At 46.1% G+C, this 20,316-nt stretch overlaps 1 protein-coding gene across 3 annotated transcripts in view; it reads right to left on the bottom strand.

Moving 5' to 3' along the window:
- The window catches only part of DSCAM (DS cell adhesion molecule), a 1,793,910-nt gene that overhangs the window by 445,818 nt on the left and 1,327,776 nt on the right, over window positions 1–20,316 (bottom strand). For all 3 annotated transcript variants that reach the window (XM_069636048.1, XM_069636050.1, XM_069636049.1), the window contains exon 20: window positions 20,012–20,145. In XM_069636048.1, the coding sequence (XP_069492149.1) occupies window positions 20,012–20,145 (134 nt within the window). The remainder of the gene's footprint in view (window positions 1–20,011; window positions 20,146–20,316) is intronic.

Raw genomic sequence — 20,316 nt, 5'->3', positions numbered from 1 at the left:
AGGAAGCTGCCCTGGCAACAAGAATCAAAGGGCACACCCATTCACAAAACTCTAGGCCTCACTTCACAAAACTCTAGGCCTCACAAAAGGGTGCTGCATTTCTAAAGGCTTTTGATTCTATTGAGAAGCGAAGGAGGCAGGGTTAGTTTAGACAGGGAGACATCTGTATGGGTTTGGGGAAGGTTTTCCATTGTGTTTCTCTCTCTCTCTCTCCTGTCCCGTCCAATTCCCGTAGCACAAAGCACATTGGGTGGCATTTCAGACAGGCAAAGTCCACTCATTTCAAGAGCAGGGATTGAATCCCTAAAGCAGGCCTAGCGTTAGTCCAATCAGCTGTGGACTTTCACTTTCAAAGGAATGGGACTGTTAGGAAAGATTTCATATATGTACAATTTCTCCTCCATTTATGGACCCCCCAAATGTTTTGTTTTTGTTTGGCTTTCCTATCCTGCCTTTTTCCAGTGGAGCCCAGCCTTCAGCTGAACTCCCCTGGGCTTTTGGTCACTTGTTATGTGGAAACTGACATGTCCTTCAGACTGTCAGTACTGGGAAACTATGTTTCCCTTAGTCTTTAAATATGTTGCCATTTCTTGGTAACTTTTTAACAGTGCACAATGTACCTTCCAGTACCATGCGCCGGAGCCTCTTTTTGTTTTATGGCCCTAGACACCCTCAAAGGATGTTTTGGTGATTGTACGAGTGTGCATGGGATGAACTTGTGGCAGCAGTTACTTTTTATAATGTTTTACTTCTTTTCACTGAATCATATTGAGTTTAACGCGTTTGGTTCAAGACTGTGGCCAGAACCGAAAATGGCAGAGCCATAAAGTCTTCTCTGTCCCATGGCCATTTTGTCCCTTGCCTTCACCCAGGTCGAGTACCCGGGTTTTCCTTATTTAGGTATGCAGTCTCCCGTGAAAACAGATCTCTTTTGCGGGCTTCTGCCTGTCACGTGTGTGCCCAGGAAGCGGGTTGGGGCTGTCTGGTTCCAATCTACACTGCTGGTGCCAGGATGTCTGGAGTGCCTGAATGACTGAAACAACCGTGGGCTGTGATTGGACCATGACTGGTGTATGGGAGCGAGGGGTCCTAAGGCCCCCTCGCGTCGTACGCTCCTCAGTACAAGGCTTGGACCACGTGCCTCCGGTAGTGGGATTGCCCCTTGCCCTTATGTAAAGTTAACCATGGTTGACTGCTGCATAAATGGGACTACTGAGCAGGACACGGGGCATCCATCTTTTGTGCCCCCTTTCGACTCCATCTTGGGTAAACAGGCCTCACTGCGATAGTACAGCAATGCTCAGCTTCCCTTCCACCGCAGCAGCCAAGGACAGAGACACACACACACAAGGCGCACAGGCAGCTGGCTGGCCCCCACCCTTGCACTCCCCCTGTGAAGGCAAGCTCTGCGCTTCCATTCTCACGCTGAAGCTGGAGAAAGTTGCAACAATCAATATGCTACAGTTTTCTTCCTCTGAGATCACTGTTCGTCTGAGAACCGGCATTTGAACCAGAATGAGCTAAGCACTTTCTGCTCGATTCATCCTCATAAACGTGCAAGCCACCCACCCCCATTAGAACAATTTATTGCCATCCTGACCCTGCACCCCCTGTAAGGTATTTCTTTCAAGTGCCAGACCCTCGCCTGTGCTGCGAAACCCACCCAATACACTCCTTACTAACCTTAAGCATTTTTTACTACTATATATGTTTTTATTTGTACTAATGAGTTTGAAACCTAGGAAAAGATGTGAAACACAGCCTGATTCTTCTACACAATAAGGTCAATGCCTCCAATTAAAGCCACGAATGACCCAATTGTACTGACAATAATCATTGTGTGTGACTTATGTAGAAATGTGACAAGTAGCATAAAATGTTTTAAATCATTTGTTATTTAGTGTGTAACATATTAGCTTAGGTAGTGACCACAGTGACCGGACCCTGACCTGCGTGGAGCACAAGATGTTTGACGTCCGTCATCTCGTCAGCAACTCAGTTACCAGGAGGAAGAGATGCCACCCACACCTACAGCACCACACCGCTTGGTCAATCGGATCCATTTAGTATTTTTTGTTAGAGTTACTTTAATTAATATAAATATAAGTGTGATGTAATGAGGGGCTGGAGGGCTTTTTGGGTTATTTCCTAGCTGGAGAAATAAACCATCCTTTGAACTCTTGCAGCCGGGTCTCAGTGCCTCCTTCCCCGACAAGGGGTAGTGTCGGTTATTTTATTTTCTCTCACACGTAGTAAGACGGGGAAAGGCACCTGCACTGGGATGCCTGCAAGAGAGCAGGTCTTCGATTGGAAGTCCTCGATTTTTGCACAAAGCTAATCTTGGATAAAAAAGGGGCTCTGTATCCATTCCAGGTCGATCACCTGAGTTCTTACCAAACTACAGAAGGAGCCAAGCCTCCCTCATGAAGAAACAGACTTGTGAAACCACCTGAGATGCTTTAGAAGGTTTTGGCACCCTTCACCCTCTGCTGTCCTATTGGACTCCTGCTTTCTTCTTTGACCAAGAAGGCCTTCCAAGGCGCTTTGCCCCTTTGGAGTAGAGAGAACAACTACACTCAGCATTCCCTTCTTACCAACAAGCGAGCCTCTTTGGTAGTGTTCCTGGGCCATCCGATGAACTGTCCAGCTCTACCACCGGGTATCCTGCAGCACTGCTGCCGTCTAGAGTGCAAACCTGAGACTTGGGACATAGCTTGTGTATGGTCCTGTGCATTCTTCTGCCACATTTTGCAGGTCTAGCTCATCTGGGGCCCGAATTAGGAGAGTGCATAATGCTGCCCGCATCTGTGATTCCCACGTCACTACTTGTTGGTAACGGTCGCTGCAGATCCCCTGCTTCTCTGCTCCCCTGTGCCCTTAAAACTGCTGCATCAGAATGTTCTTCATAACTCCTTCTGAAGCTGAGAAAAGGCAACTGTCCCGTCATTGCCGATCATCCTCCCCTGCAGCCGCTGAGAGCTAGAGCACAGCAAAACTGCAGAATTCGAACCTACTCATGGCCTCAAATAAACTGCCAAAGTTTGGTCCGGACTGTGCCGGGGGTCGGTGAGTACTTGCATCCCTTACCGGGGGCTCCCTAGCACAACCAATCACTTTTACGCATGAGTATCCCTTAAAAGGTTTTCAAACTTGGCTGAGTTAGCCTGCGCTCCCTAGCTATTCTCACCATTTGAACACTGCTTTGCTGCCAAGGGACAGGCCTTCTTGAATAGTGGGAACCAATTCTTCATTGTCTCAAGCCCCTTCCTGACTTGCTACAGCCCTCCCAAGAAGACTTGCTTTTTTGCTACAACTGTGCTGTTGAGCACCACGCTCCACGCATCTTAGGGCTGAACTAGAAAGTTAGGGGACGGACTCCAAAGAATTGCCTGATGCTAGAACTGTGTTAACTCAACCATCTCTTTACAGGTTGTGGCTAGATTTTACCACTGTAGTGCATCAGGAAACTTTATGTGTTTCTATTATATAGTATAAGGATTTTGTGTGATAACTGTCTTTGCATGCTAAAGTTACTTGTGTCTATTGGTCCGGCCTGCAATAAATGTATAGATATTTTTCCTATACACTTGTCTACGAGTAATTTGTGGTTCATTTCTGTGTGTGCTCATTGTGGGCTTCCGATCACTCTCACCCCTTCTGAGACTAAGTCTTGACCGCACGCCAAGCTACCTAGATCGGTTGGGCTTATCCAGAAGATTCACCTGTTTCAATAAACTGAGGGTGGCCTCCTAAACTTCAGCCCACCAGTTCAGAGTTTGGAAATCCACCTTAACGGGGATGCAAACCACTTTGAATCATCTCTGAAATGCAACCCTGCAAGAAGATTTTGCTGGACCCTGATGAGAGAGCAGTCCTTTCTAAAGTCTTCCAGTTGTGAGGTGAGGGCAGAGGCGGACTCTGTCCCCTAGCCATCCCCAGGGATGATTTGGGTGAATTTTGCTGCTGGAAGAAGACTGCATCTCTGCCAGACCTTGTTGCCTGTGACCTCATCATGTTGCAGGAACCCTGAAGGGGTGTGCCAGCCTCCCCTTGTTTGGGAACACTGGAAAAAGGACTAGCCTTGGGCCTTGAGACCTTGTAGTGGGATGCATCGCTCTTGAAAGCATGAATAGCCAAGATCCCTTGTTTTATATGCCGAGTGTCTGCGAGCTGTGAATCAAGGGTGTATGATACCGAGTGAGCCTCCAGGACCCTTCAAAGCTGCCTTTGGCATTCACCACTCTCTGAACCACTATTTACTGTTTGACTCCGTTTGCCACAGCACCACAATCGCTGAAGCGTGATGTTGCCTCAGCTCGAACCAATGAAGTACCACTGCCTTCCATTGCTCGAGTCACAATTTGAAGCACCAGCCTCTTCATCGCAGCTCCTGGTACCAGCTCAACGGCTGTCGACCCTCGACCGCCGACTGATGTATATGTGAACAAGCGCTTAGTACAGCGCGAAACACATCATGCAGGACTGCCTTTTACTGGTGTCCTGCAATTACTATATGTGGTCTTTTTTGCACGAAGATATTGTTTAAACAATACATTTTGTTTTCATTAAGTTACGCTGTTTGATTCCCCTTTTTTGATTACCTTGGACCAATGGATTGACTCAGGGTGCTTTTCTTCAACCTAGTGGCGCGTTTCCTCCTGTGTGTCCATATATATATATATATGTATTTATAGAACATGGATTGGACATTTCTTTATTTTGGACTGTTATACTTCACTGTTGGGTTGCTACTGAAACACATTCACACCCCTCTTGATAGTATAGCCTTTTCTCGGCCCACGTTACCACAAAACGGGAAGGCTGGTATATCTCCTAACTGTGCCCTGTTTTGCCTTTATGATTGCACTGTTTTTTAGTTTGTAGAAGTGTGAGGGCTGAGTGGGCGCTATAGCCTCTACTCATCCTTGCACTCCTGTAAAGCAGAAGTCAATTCATCACAAAACACGAATTAGTTAAAAGAATGAATGCGATTTCCATTGCACGCTGCATGCCAGGCTCCAGCCTCTAAACGCAGGACCATGCTGCTCGGCGTTGTCCAGTTTCCAAGAAGAACACGTGGTTCCTGAGCTATGCTCCCAGCCAGATTAGGGATGAGGGACGTATGGTACATTGTGGCGTCTAGAGAAGATCACTGATTTCTGCTTACTCAGGAATGTTTTTGGGATTTGTTTGTCATTGTGAAATTGGCCTCAAATACAATGCACCACTAGTGTGCTGCAGTTTGTGAATGATATAATATGATAGGTTATTTATGACGCACTTAATACCCAGAGGTTTCTAAGTGCGGACCCAGGAGATCGAACCTGTTGCTTCGTGTGGTCTTGCTTCCAAGGCGAGCGCTTGCCTGTGAGCTATCCTCCCGAGACACATGTTTGCCAGCTCATATGCAAGAGCAGCTTGACAGATGAACGTGGTTAAGCTCAACATCAAAATATCTCCTGAATCTACATAGCAGTACTGTGGTCCAATAATAACGCCACATTTGTACCCAATAATGCTGCATTCTGGTGTCTTCTAAGCACTGCAATTGTAGGTATTATTAATCCATACTAACTAGGTATTCAATTAATCGAGGGCTGAGGTGGTCCTGCTGGAATTCGTGGCTGTGACGAAAGGTTTACACAAATCTCGGAGACAAAATCTTAATTTGTGGGACTATCTTTGTGGCCGTGTCGTGAGTGATGTGTGCATCTCTATACGGTGCTGGCGTGTTAGCCAACAGCACCTTGCAAGCTGACATGTATGGGCCTACATGTTTAATTGGGAAAACAGCAACTATGAATCGCAGAATACAGAATGCTTTCGCCTTGAACTCAGCATTCCAAGTCTCCCTTACAGGGAAACGTCAACTGAGAAGGTTTCAGCAAACGAAGTGCTGAAATACTCCTATTCTGAATGCTATCAAAGGAGAAAGAGCGCCCTCTGCTGCACACACACGGTATGCGAAGACCAAATTACATTGCATAGCAAGAACTGACGTCTAAAATTGAATTAATTCCAATGTAGTGTATTTCAGAGATTTGACATAAAAAAAATCAAACCATGTTTTTTTAAAATAATTAATACATGACCAAAAGAATACAATACATGGATTAAAATGATACCCTTGGATATACTTTGTTGATAAAAAAAACAATGCTCTCTAGTATTCAATGTATTTATTATTGGTGATATTCAAAGCGCACAGCTGTCGCTTATGGCCACTTCTGTGCACTAGGTGAAATGCAAATGAATCTACTACTCAATGCGGTCCATGGAGCACACCCGTAACAAGGGCTCTCCATCACAACCTCCTGGCGCCGCTCCTGGCGCCGCTCCTGGCGCCGCTCCTGGCGCCGCTCCTGGCGCCGCTCCTGGCGCCGCTCCTGGCAGGCCTCATCTAAGAACCATTCGCCAGAAATATGTTACCGAATGATTTTGATTGGCTTCTGATAGACAATGGCAGCGATGTCACTCGGGTCCCCAAGGCAGAATATACCCCAGAGGTTATAGCTACCCACCTGTGATTTGATGTTGCATATGCCCTCAACCCCTCATTCTCCTCATCTACCCTCTGTACTGTCCGTAGGACAATTTTGCAGGGAGGAGGGGGTGAGGAGACTACATACAGCATAAGAAATCTCCCTGCCCACATCAAACAGAAAACAATACTCCCCATCCAGTGCCAGCCCTAATTCCCTTGTCTACTTCCCTCTCCCATCTGAGCACCCAACAGGAACCTGCACAGCTGGGGTCCTGCCACCCTCTGCAACCCCCTTTATGTTTATCCCAAACCAAAATAAGACATGTGTGCAGCTCTCCGCCCTCCCCATCTCCCTCGTTTTGTAGGCTGTCCCCCATGAAAAACAAGCAAGGGCAATGCCAACAGTTTAGGCGTTTGTGTGGGCACAGAATACGCATCTGTCAGGCACTGCCCTAATGTTGCTAACTTGCCACTAATGGTAGCAGCGGCAACATGGTGTGAATATCTGGACGTATAGCAATACCTGTCAAATATTTCTAACTCCTAGACACAAGGCATAACCGTTGGCTTTGCCAATTCATGTTTTAACACGTCTTTAGTGAAAGACACACTCATAAATCAAGTAGCTGAAGGCACACTTGGTTAGGGCATTTTTATTGTAACCAAGATCATTTACAGCTACAGTAAAGCCATTAACTCGAAAGACTCTGCCGTAAAATAACACTGGAAGGAACTTTGAGCAGAATGTTTGATGTTACTTCTTGAAAAAGCTAGCTCAAAGAAATCACAGGAGGTTGTGTTTTCAGCACGCAGGAGAAGAAGGTGGGTGACAATGGCCATAGGGATTAGCATGGTGTTGGGCAGTCAATGAGTGGGTAAATAACCAAAGGACTCCCATAAGCTTTGTGTCTCTCCTCATATCCCATCTCCCACCCAGCTGTGCTCGAATGCAATAGTTTAGGCTAATAGGTGTGCATTTGCACCACCCAATAGCCACAAAAAAAAGAAATAGGGTTGCAGGCGTCATGCACCCCCACCTCCGCCTCCCTCACTTTCACCATACGTATCCTTTACAGCGTGGCCCCCTGAAAGAGCGGGAGCCAGGTTTCTGACAGCTTGCCAGAGCAGTGGCCTCCATTCTCACAAGGGCAGTGGAATACGATGGCTATGCACCGCTCTTAGAATCATAGTTCCTGCAGTGATCAGGGGGGGGGGGTCTGTGGATTGAGGAGTGGTGGCAGTGGGCTCGCTCTTCTTTCCTCAGGTTCCAGGGGACCCAGAAGAAAAGGCTGCATCCCCTTGTCTTGATGTCCCGCCAGTAGAACCTGAAACCCCTTCTCCTGTGCTGCGATGCAACATGGATGGAACATGCTATTTAGACATATCAATTGCTGGTAAAAGCTTCCGGTGCAAGGGGTACACAACCATTGGGAGATCTGGCACCTGACAAAGTTCGCTTTGGGTGGCTGAGTGCGACTACCCAGCGCTGAAACTTTAGCTGTTCAGCTAGAGTAGAGGCTTGCTTTGACATTCAAGTAGAACCTATGGATGCAGGTTCGAATCCCGGCAGAGCCAATCTCAGCATTTCATCCTTCCGAGGTCTATAAATGAGCACCACACACCCTGGGTAATAACAAGCAGCGCTCAGATGCCTAAGGCTTCGTAGAGCTATATAAGTGCAAATTATTATTATTAAACTCTCTAGATATGAGCAGCCGCCATTAAACTTACACTTAGGATACACTAGGGAACGTGCTACCTGGCATGTGTAAGGGGCAATCTTTTCGACTCACTCCTAGCTCATTGGTGTACATGGTGTTTTACCTTTGTTTTGATGAAAGGCCGTTTCTCTGCTGGCGGCTTCTTGCCGTGGCCGGGCCGGAAGCCACAGATTCTGATCGTGTGCTGTCAGAGAAACAGGCGACTTCAGAGCATAGCTCAAGGCTTCCCTTTTGAATGCACCCAAACAGAAGACACAATTCACAGACTCAAAGAAGGCACGGTGGTGTAGTGACCTTTGGCTGTATGTGACGGTACTTCTTTTACCATGCCACTTCAGCACCGCTTTACCAATTCACCGTACCACAAGTTTGACATTAAGATGGGAGATTTACCACCAGCAAAAAGCTGGTGGTAAATCTACCACTTTACCGCCAACTATCATTGAATTTACCACATGGTAAATTTGCTAAAAATGCCCATGGAGATCTATGGACTCCAAAAAATGGGGAGTAACCACTGTGCCGCCACTTGTGACCCTGGGCTAAATCCATGGGACTGAATGGCATTAATGGTAAAGGAATTTGGTGGTAAATTGATATGAGGTCCATAATCTTTCCCACTCAATCCCTCTAAGGGTTTTTGTTTTGTAACCCCACTTCTCTTGAACGCAGCAGTTTCATCAATTCCATCATCCACTTAGCGCCGCAACGCAAGCGAGCAGTGCCACGCAATGCTGAATCCCCACCGTCCATCACATGTAGGCTATTAAATGCTAGCCCACCTGCCAAGAACCCATTTCTATCTTATTTATAACTAATGTCTGGCTATCTGATACACACACATCTCTGCTCCTTGACGCTCTCCCCCCAGACTATAACATCTGCTCTCATTCACATTAGGGAAACCGTGGTGGGGGAGGGGCAGTTTTCTATAAATGTACTATAAGACTCAAGGAAGTCACGCTCCCATCTCGAAGATCGAAATCTGTTCAAGAATTGATATCTTGGTTTATCCTCTTCTCAATCCTTCTTCCTGTGGCTTGAAATGATGCGCTTGGCACCGCGTCACGGACAATGCAGTAAGATACCGGCAAATGCTCCAGAGGAAATAGAAGCTCCGTAAGCTATTCATTGTTTGGATACTTAAATAAGTGTGTAACTCAAATGGCAGAGGAATTTACACCAGTCGAACTTCATCATCACAGAGAACTTAAGAACAGGAGCAGGTGGTATACATGGAAACGTCCAAAAAGCCTGTAAATAAAAGCCTAAATGGGAGATCTGGCTGAATTTCGGCCGTTTGAAAATTCTGAACGGCTGAGAAGTTCGATCAAATCCCACATTTGGTGCTAAAGGCTGCGGGGGCTGCAGTGGTGTCCCCCGTACCCTTAATCACTATATTGTGAGCGGGGTTTGCAGGAGTGTCCCCCGCAGCCGATCCCAAAAAAGTAAAAAACAAAAATTTAAAAAAAAGGAAAGGAGAAAGGACCCTGCAGCGCCTTTTCCCGATCACGGAAGTGAAAGGGAACAGGTGTTGCAGGGACACAGCGAGTCGGTGGCACAGAGCAAAGTGTGCCGCTGAAAGGTAAGTAGGGGGGTGGGGTGTGGTGGGGGCAGGGGCCAAGTTGGACAGTTTCAGGGGAGAAAAGACCAAAGGTTATTTTTGGGAAAAACTATCGTCTGTCTTTTCTCTCGAACATTTCCGTCACGGTATTCCAACCCTGATCCGTATACACCAGAGGTTAACGTGGCCTGAATGTCCAACTAGAAAACCTGGAAAGGAAGCAGAGACACGTGGCCGAAACCTGTATAGAAAATAGACGTGCATTTACAAGTCAACCATGCATAGCATGATAAAGAACCTCATATCTATGCAGATTGACAATTAAACTAATATATGTTAGCAGAACTATGTCAGATCTTAAACAGCATGTGTAGCCCTCAAGCTGCAGAATCTATCATGACCCCTTCCCAGAACATGGCAGACCAGATTGCTGATCCCTTTAGCAGTAGGATCAATTTGATCCAAGCGGATTTACTCAGCTGTGAAAGAAACTACCATCGCTAATGAGCGAGGTCCCCAAGACGCCCTGGATCATGTTCAACACCTTACCTTAGAAGAAGATGAAGCTCTTCTCAAAGCCGCGCAGAGGCCAATTCTCAACGAGGTGTTAATTACCGAGAAAGTTGTATAAAGGCTTTCTGACGTTTATGGTAATTAATACCTATTCTAAAGTATGCACATGTTCCCCATGAAAGCACAGAAAGTACCATTTTTGGAACCTGTGTGCAGGCTGGTAGGATTGGTTGAAAATCAATATAGCAACTGGCATTTTCGGGAATCATTTCTTTGCTCGGCTATTCTGGAGACACTACTCCACAATAGCAACAGGCTGAAATTGCCACAGATATATACGCTATCTCTTCTTCACTGTTGTGGAGGAGTGACACCAGAATAGAGGAAGGAGACAGACATTATATACGTGTATGAGGGTGATTACACAATAGTCACTTTGAGGAGCTCTCGGGTAGGTCATTTGTTTGCTACAATCTAACTTATCTGTGAACAGCCACTTAAGCAAACTGTTTATTTCACTGCTACATTTTTTCCTCCACCAAGACACTGGCTATAAACATTGTGGCTCACTTTGGCAGCGATTTGAGTACCTGTAGGAACTTACATGCATGGTCATATATTTGCATGAAAATATCAGAGGGAATCTTTACCTTTGCAAGGACATTTATGGCTCAGCCACTTAAAATGATGCTCATGCAAGGGTGATATCTGTAGGCCTCTATGGAATGGGACTTTGGGAATCTCAAAGTGTGGACCCTCTGCAGAAAGTACTGAAAGTGATCTCACCCCAAGGAAGCCCTCCTACATTCCACACATTTGGAGGTTGGGCTACGCTATTATATAATACAAAAGCAATTTTGACAGAACACTCCTATGCGGCACTTTTGTTAAGCTGCGATTACTGTGCAATTGAACGAAAATGCTGCCGAGACTGCAATCCTCCTATTATTACAGAAAACAGGCGGATTGCAGACAGAGCACTGTCGCTGACTGCGTTGACGCCCAGGCCCACTTCAGAATAGGCCTGGTGCCTGGGCATCAGGAAAAGGTACAGTGAGGCATGCTGTTTAGCATGCTCACTGCGCCAAGATAAGAATCGGGCCCTCAGTGTTCCGTTTCTACCCTGAACACCATTCCGCCAAAATCTTTCCCCGTTAGGCAGAGGACTGGGTCAAGAAATATTTTATGAGCCTCTCTCCTCAGGCTTGGTACTTGGAAGAAGGCCGACTTTTGACCCACTGTTGTAGAAGCCCAGCCTGAACCAGAACATGCATCTTTCACCCCATTTCACAGCTTCCTTTATTCGCACAACAAATGGTTACCAAACACATAAGTAAGCCTGTAGAGGTTCACAGCACCTTGGATCCTCCCCAATGGGATGCAGAGCAGGATGCACCACTGAGATTGTGACCACCTGTATTCTACCATGAATGTGTGAGAAGGTCAAAGAAAGAAATGCTTCAGCCCTCGTATTGCTGGACCTATACATGGCTTTTAATAAAGTGGGTTACCACGTACTGCACCTAAAGGGAGGGCTAGTACCCAAATCTTCCCTTGGCTATGATAGTCCCACAATGAGATCCGGGTATTTTTATTTTAATAGTTTGCTAAAAGACAACAAAGGATTTTTGGTCAGAAATACTTTGTTATATGTCAGAAAAAGACTGTCCTCTAGGTGAAACAATTTTTACTTTTATTCGGTTTCCGTAGAGGGCAGATTTTCTTCTAAAAACCAACTGTCCGATAATTTCTGTTGTAGCATTTTTACCACTGTGACTGTGGTGTGTGGGGGGTGGGTATAGTTAGTATATAATGGACCTTGGGTCCTCCTGTCAATTTCTTTTTTTCAAATATAGTTTTTGTCTTAATAGAAATTTTAGGTCCCTGTGTTATGAATACACAGTGAGAAAATCCTTGATCGTTCCTTTTTTCCTTGTTTAGTGGAAGGATCAACTGGCTTTTTTATTCAATCTAGCTGCACAGGTACAGTTTTGTGATGAGCCCGTTTAATAAAGTGGCTCATTCTGCCCTGATGAAGCCACTTAAAGAGAATGGCATATGTGGATCCGACTACAACGGCCTTTTATACTTTCTCTTCTCTCGTACGCAAGTATTAAACTTACGGCCCTTCTTTTGCCCCTCCCGCTCATTACATCTTCAGGAACCTCGAGGCTTTGTGCTCTCCTATCTACTGTGTAATATCTATCTGTGTCTGCTGGCATTTGTCAGCCGACACTATAGGTTCCGGTTTATGAATTATGTGGATGATAGTTAGATGTTGGTATCCCTAACTGATGACGTAGACAATGCCTCGAAAGGATTGACAAGGAGATGGATGCAACATCCTTGGAGATTAATCCGAATTAGACAGAAATCCTTGAAGAAACCAATGGAATTAGATATGCTGCCCTCAAACTCTCAGTGATTGTTAACGCTATCATCAGTCGTGAAGAATCTTGCAATCATTTTTTATGCCTATCTTTCTACGTTTGCTCAGGTTTCTGGAGTTATTGAAATCATGATTTTGACATCCGGGGAAATTGACACATCTGATTCCCACTCATTCTTATCCACATAAGGCTTTGGTTATAAATGCTTTTGTCTCATCACACCTTGGCTATGGGAACAGAATATATCTTAGCCTGCCTCATTACCCACTGACCCGATGGACGATGGTTCAAAATGAGGCCACACTTGCAATAAAAAAAACATGATCAAATTTCATCTGGTCCAAGCTCTTAGGACTGGCTTCCAATTCAAAACATATGTAATTTATTTTAAGGCATTATGTCTCACACACAGGAATACTCAGACCCTTAGTCGATCTTGCGCACTGAAACACATGTGTATGAGCGCGATGCAAATAAAATATCATATCTTATCATATCATATCATACCTCTCTCAAAGCGCCTACAACTTTACAATCCCGCGAGAGCATTGTGATCAGGTCTAATGTACCTTCAGACTGTCCCAAGGATTAAGAAGACAGGAGTAGGAGGAGATCCTTTGAAATCTAGCGGCAAGAGACTTGAATGCCTCATCATTATCCTTTCAATCTGTGACGAATTTACGGATGTTCCGAATGAAATATGGCTATTTCTTGCATATTCTCTGATATGAGCTGATCCTCAGTTTATGCCAGCACCACAATGCTGATTTGATCCTGTGTGTGCTCCACAAAATCCATTCAACATAACATTACCTTCTCATTATAATTTACTCTTCTACTCAAATTACGTTATGCTATGTCCAAAAATATATTACAAATAATTACTGGCATGAATACCACACACGGCATCCATTTTCATGGTCCCCAGTTGCTCTGGTGAAATGGAAAGGTCATGGTTAGGTTGGCGGGGAGTGAGGGAACATGCGAGACAGTTTCCCTACTGCCTTGAGGGATGCAGAGCTGAAGTACTATGAGCTCTGTGTGCACGTCTCTTCCTAGGATTTCTGCTCACAGCGCATGGAGCAGTGATCAGGCTCGAACTGGCTTATAGGACTGAAATCACTACACTGGCTCCCAGTGACTGCGAGGATCAAGTTCAAAACCCTCTGCATTGTCCACAAGGCCGTCTGGGGCCTTGGGCCAAAATACCTTCAACTCTCTCTTCCTAAATATCTTCCTTCTCGAGCTCTTCGCTCATCCGCCTCCAACTCCCTCAGGGTCAGCCGCTTCTCCAAACAACGAGTTGGGGGCAGATCTCTTTCCACTGCAGGGGCCTCCCTCTGGAACAGCCTTCCTACCTCCCTGAAACTTGAGGAGAACCACCTCCGGTTCCGGAAGCACCTCAAAACCTTCCTCTTTGCCTCCGCTTTCTCTCCCCCTCTCCCCTGCTAATACTACTGAAACTGCACTGAATCTGCAACTGGGCCATTCACCGTTCTCGGCCCAGCCACTCTCCCCTGCACTGCCTCCACGGCAACCCCTGCACTACGGGACTGTGTCTGTATCCATACAGCCCCCCTTCCCAGCACTTGTCTGCACTTACCTCGCACTTGCCACCAGCTGGCCCTTGTTATTTATCCTGTATGCTGTATGCTTATAACCCTGTACTGCACTTTCCCCTCTCCCTTTCCCCCATGCACTTTTCCCTTCCCCTCTACCCTTGCACTTGCGCGATCTGAATGACACCTAGCCTAGTAAGATCGTTGTCTGTCTCCCCTTGTTCCCCCCCTGCCTCGTCGCGCCTTGAAACACTTGTGTATAGGTACGTTACAAATGCCCTATCATATCATATCATATGATATCATATGCCCATGGCCGAAGCGAAAACACAAAATGCTGGAGTGGGCCCGTTTTTGGGGTCAAAGTGGGGCACTTTTTTGGCCAATATGGGCCTAGTTTGATGGGTTACTTCACTACGTCGCTAATAGTTTTGACCAGTGTTGCTGAATAAATATTCTTTAAAATGTACAATTTGCATCATATTTTTCAAAAACTTCCCCCTTGGGTACTATTCAAACAGCATCACGAAAGGAATGAATTCCCATTTGCAACTGTGGGCCACTTTTTCATTGGTGCCCGAGACAATTTTATGCCCCAGTCCGACCCTGGCAGTGATCGAAGTGAGCGGGAACAGTCTGGAGCAGCGTTCCACTTTTTTTTCTGTTTACCATTCCTCTACTTTTTGCCACCACATTCACCATTCTATATAGTGGATTTGTCCATGCAGTTCCTGTGAAAGTGTAAAGTTGTAATAGGGGCCTTAGTGACTAGTCACTTAGACTATTGCAATCCCCCGGCTGCAACACCTTGTCACGTGTTGCACTGTGCTTCCATCCACACTCTCCCCTGACCGAGACCACAGTTCCACTACTTTGTTTGGTACACTTCTACCACTGGCATAGAGGCCTCTGTATCCAGAAAGGAGACTTGTGTGCAATACACGTTAGTTCCAGAGTTGTAATGCTCTGATGTTTGATGTCTGTGGGAGGGATATCAGATGTCTGTTATCAGGTGTCTGTATGTGAGTAGCTTTGTTGTCCCAAGCCTAGAGCATGAGAATGGAAATGATGGAAGTTTATTGGAGGGTCTGGTGGATAATTTAGGGCGCCAAGCAAAGTTCCAGTGACAGTGCATGAGTTGAGATGCCTATTAGATGCTCTCTTGCTAGTGTTGCCCTTGGGGCAATCTGAGGCATCTGGTGCAGACTGGTACCACTGGCTATGGACAGTGTGTGTACAGCAACAGTGTGTGTGCAGCAACTGGCTCTGGATGACAGTGGGGTACACGGGTGGGGCAGAGGAAAACACAGGGAGAATTTATTTGCATTTTGCATTTTTAAATTGCATTTCTAAAGCGCTCACAGAGCACGGGAGCATCAGCCCGGGGGCATCGAGGCGCTGTTACAGGAATATATCTTAGGTGCATATTTATAACACGCTTAACACCCAGAGGTTTCTAAGCACGTACACGGGAATCGAACCTGTGTTGCTCCGTGTCGTCTGTTTCCAAGGTGAGCACATTGCCGCTGAGCTATCCTCCCGGGACCTCCCTGAGAATGCAGCTGTGAGCACCGACTAGGCAGGGCTTGAGATTAATTAGAGCAGGGATTCCAGAGAGGGGGGATTCCTGATGGGTTCCCTAGCAATGTTTGTATTTATTGGGTGTATAATGTGCCTATATACAATGTTCTCAGCATTCTGTGAGGTTGAAGTGTGGCACATAGGAGCCAGACAAGCGAGTTACAATTTGACACAAGGGAGCTGAATGCCAGAAGGGTACTAGGTGCATTAGGGCCATGGGTCAAACTCACAATGGGACACATATTTTGATAGGGCACCAGGGGTCAACATCACAGTAGCACAAAAAGTGCAGTGAGACACTGGCGAGCAGAATCACACTACAACACATGCTATGGCGGGACATAATGGCACAATGTTATAGTGGGGAATTGTCTGTGCGACTGCACTGGAATTGAAAATAAAATAGTTTTACATTTTTTGTAATCTGACCGCGCCCACCTTCACTAGAAAACATTATTTTTTGTTTGGGTAATACCATGTTCTTTTCTATTTTTTATAAATTATACATGCATTTTTGTGTATATATCTCGTGTGTTCTATTTTTACCGCAAATGGGCCAGCTCACGGGAAAAGCATAAACACCCCATATCATTGTATGCATAGCATAGGCAGGCCTGCTTTTGTATTGGCAGTGCTGATGGTCACACACCATGGGGAATACATTCATTAATTGCTCTTTCTACAGCTCAAGGGCACCAACTATGGAAACACTCAAATGGCTTTGGCTAATTCTGCAACATGTTCACACACTAGTTGCCCCCGACTGCATTCTATGCGTGTCCATGGAAACATGATTAACATGCCTTACATGGGAGTACAGGGGAGTCAACAATCCATTTGGAGCAAGAAGGTTCGATCATGGATTTACATGCGAGAAGCAGATATGTTTTAAGCTCTCTCGCTGGATACACACACAGATTCTTTCTTGAACAAAAGATATCACCAAGGCATTTCAAGTTGTGTTTAGAAAAAAACTAGGGGGCGTTACTATTCATCCCCCAAAACGTGGGTCGAGATATTATTGACCCAGAAGGGAGCTTTATGCTTGCAGACATTTCACAAAGGGTAGATGTGCCTTCCTCCCACCTTCAGTCAAAAGGGAGGTTTATATTTGCTAGGATTTATTTGAGGGTAGATATACCTGCCCTCTACGCTGGGATTTCCATAAGGGTAGGTCTGAATGCCCCCTTCCTTTAGTCAGAAGGGAGGTTCATGTTCTCTGTGATTTACCTAAGGGGAGGTCTGCATGTCCCCTGTCTTCAATTGGAAGGGTGGTTAATGCCTGCTGGAATTTGCCAATGGCTAGGTCTGCTTGTACCCTGCCTTCATTTGGAAGGGAGATTTTTGGATTTCCCTAGGGTTATGTCTGCTTGCCCCCTACCTTTCTTCAGAAGGGAGGTTTATGTTCTCTGGGATTTACCTAAGGGTAATCTGTCCACCCCTATCTTCAGTCGGAAGGGAGATTTATCCTTACTGACATTTCCACAAGGGTAAGTCTGGTTTCTCCTGTCATCAGTTGGAAGGGTGGTAAATGTCTGCTGGGATTTCCCTAAGGGTAGGTCTGCTTCCCCCCGACCTTTAGTCAGAAGGGAGGTTTATGGTCTCTGGGATTTATCTAAGGGTAATCTGCCACACCCTTCAGTCAGAAGGGAGGTATATCCTTGCTGTGATTTCCCTAAGCGTAAGTCTGCTTGTCCACTGCCTTCAATCGGAAGGGTGGTGTATGCCTTGTGGGATTTCCCTAAGGATAGGTCTGCTTGTCCCCTGCCTTCAATTGGACGGGTGGTGTATGCCTTGTGGGATTTCCCTAAGGATAGGTCTGCTTGTCCCCTGCCTTCATTTGGAAAGGTGATTTTGAATTTCCCTAAGGGTAGGTCTGCTTGCCCCCTACCTTCAGTCAGAAGGGAGATGTATGCTCTCTGTGATTTACCTAAGAGTAATCTGCCCGACTCTTCAGTCAGAAGGGAGGTTTATCTTTCCCTCAGTGTAAGTCTGCTTGTCCCCTGCCTTCAATTGGACAGGTGGTGTATGCCTTGTGGGATTTCCGTATGGGTAAGTCTGCTTGTCCCCTGCTTTCAATTGGACAGGTGGTGTATGCCTTGTGGGATTTCCATAGGGTAGGTATGCTTGTCCCCTGCCTTCATTTGGAAAGGTGATTTTTGGATTTCCCTAAGGGTCGGTTTCATTGCCCCCTACCTTTAGTCAGAAGGGAGATTTATGCTCTCTGGGATTTACCTAAGGGTAATGTGCCCACCCCTATCTTCAGTCAGAAAGGAGGCTTATCCTGGCTGACATTTCCCTAAGGGTAAGTCTCCTTTCTCCTGCCGTCAATTGGAAGGGTGATATATGTCTGCTGGGATTTCCCTAAGGGTAGGTCTGCTTCCCCCGACCTTTAGACAAAAGGGAGGTTTATGCTCTCTGGGATTTACCTAAGGTTAATCTGCCCACCCGTATCCTCAGTCATAAGGGAGGTTTATCCCTGCTGGTATTTCCCTAAAACCAGATCTGCTATTCCCCAGCCTCCAATCAGCAGTATGGTTTATGCTTGCAGGTATTTCTCTAAGGGCATGTCTGCCTCCCCCCTTTTTGCCGTTTCCCCTACCTACAGTCAGAAGAGAGGTGTGGGCTTTCTGGCACTTCCCTGAGGGTCAATCTGCCTCTCCTCCGGCTAGTTTTTGAGTAGACAACACCATACAGAATAGACCATCTTTCCATGGCTTCAGATTGAACATGACACCAGCTCATCAAACTGAGCACCAGCCCTTCCCAATTTCTTCCAATAAAGGCGTTCCTCTTGTCATGCAGATGGCTGAACAACAGGACTGTTTGCGTATCACTATCACTCCGTTTTAAGCATCAGCTCTGAAGGACATCACAACCTAACACACGGCACTGTAAATGCACTGTCTTCCCTGTCTACACAAAACCTGCATTTTGCTGTTGCACGCAGTAACATGAAATCACTTCCAAGTAACTGTTAGCAAAACAATGCCAGTAAAATGTCAAAGCAATACAGGCACAACAATACACACATATACAATTAAGATGAAAGGCGTTCTCTACAAAAACACAATTACATTACAAAATCAATTAATTAAAAGCCTGGTCTACAAACATATATTAAACCACCACAAACTGAACCCACCAATCTTGCAACAGTGATCTGACACATCAGAAGATGAGAAACTAAAAGGAACGAGAGGCTCAGCTTCACCTTACTGAGGAGGCTCAACAAGGCCGAAACCTGTGTCTGGGGATGCTGATGGTATTCATGTTCAGAGGAGAATTGCCTAACATTTCAGTGCTGGACTGCCCCTGTGGATAGGACAAAGCCTGATATGCAAATGGTTCTTTCTCCACTGTGAAGGGTACAGTGAACTAAAACTTGTTTGTAGACCCTCCTGAGCACAAGAAATTCCATAGAACAGGGTATCTGACCCATGTTCATTCTCAGTAAAGGGGCTACCACACTACAATTTTGCAAAACCTGGGGTTACACCCTAAGTGACCAAGGGTAATCCAGACGTGGACCCCATGCTCACTGTGCCTTAGAGAGGCTCAGCTTCACCTCACTGCTGAGGCCTAACAATGCCGATACGCATGTCTGGGGTTGCTGATGGTTCTCTTGTTCAGAGGAGATTTTCCTAGCATTTTGGTGCTGGACTGCCCCTGTGGGTGGGACCAGACTGATATGCAAATGGTTATTTCTCTGCGCTGAAGGGTGCAGTGAGCTAAGACTTGTAGACCCTCCTGAGGGCAAGAAATTCCATAGAACAGGGTATTGGACCCATGTTTGTTCTCGGCAGAGGGACTCATGCACTCCTGTGTAATGATATAAAGAGGTCCCGATTGCTTGATCCTCTAAAGTGTTTACCCCTGGGGTATACATAAAGATGCTGTTTCCTGCAGTTCAGGAAGTCACTCAAGATATTACTCTACAGTCAATGCCTAGGTGCCACCCACGATCCTTGCGTTTCTGCATAACATTGCACCCTGATGGCCAGAACATGCCACATTTTGTATCCCTTTCTTTACCCAATATATTTCCCTGAATGGCACGCACAGCACTTGCTTGCTACCTAGCAGACTTCTCCTATATAAAACCCAGATACATAAAGGCACACTAGAGCGGTTTGCCAGAGGTACACATCAAGCGTATAGGCCAATGGCTGAAGGGAGTGAGAATTGGCCAAACCTACCGTAGGGTACGGAAAGGAGCAGAAGACGGTGTACTTCCGGATGACGCCATTTAACTTGAGGGGAGGTAGCCAGGACACGAACACGATGGAAGCCGAGGCGGCCGCTGCTTTCACTCCAGCGGTGGGGCCCGGAACTGCAAGGAGAACACAGGCAATTAGAGGGAAAAAAGGAAGGATCGGTGAAAAACAAGACAGTTCTATTTTTAACGGATCCATGTGATTACTGCACCCCGTTTGCTACGACCCCCGAAAATGCTGACTTTCTTTTGACTACAAACCCCTTTTCACCTCATATATATGAGGGA

Source organism: Ambystoma mexicanum, chromosome 7p, assembly GCF_040938575.1.
Source record: "Ambystoma mexicanum isolate Mex_15411 chromosome 7p, UKY_AmexF1_1, whole genome shotgun sequence".
Taxonomy (NCBI): domain Eukaryota; kingdom Metazoa; phylum Chordata; class Amphibia; order Caudata; family Ambystomatidae; genus Ambystoma; species Ambystoma mexicanum.
Note: the sequence above shows the minus strand (reverse complement) of the source record. Positions and strands in the feature narration are given on the sequence as shown.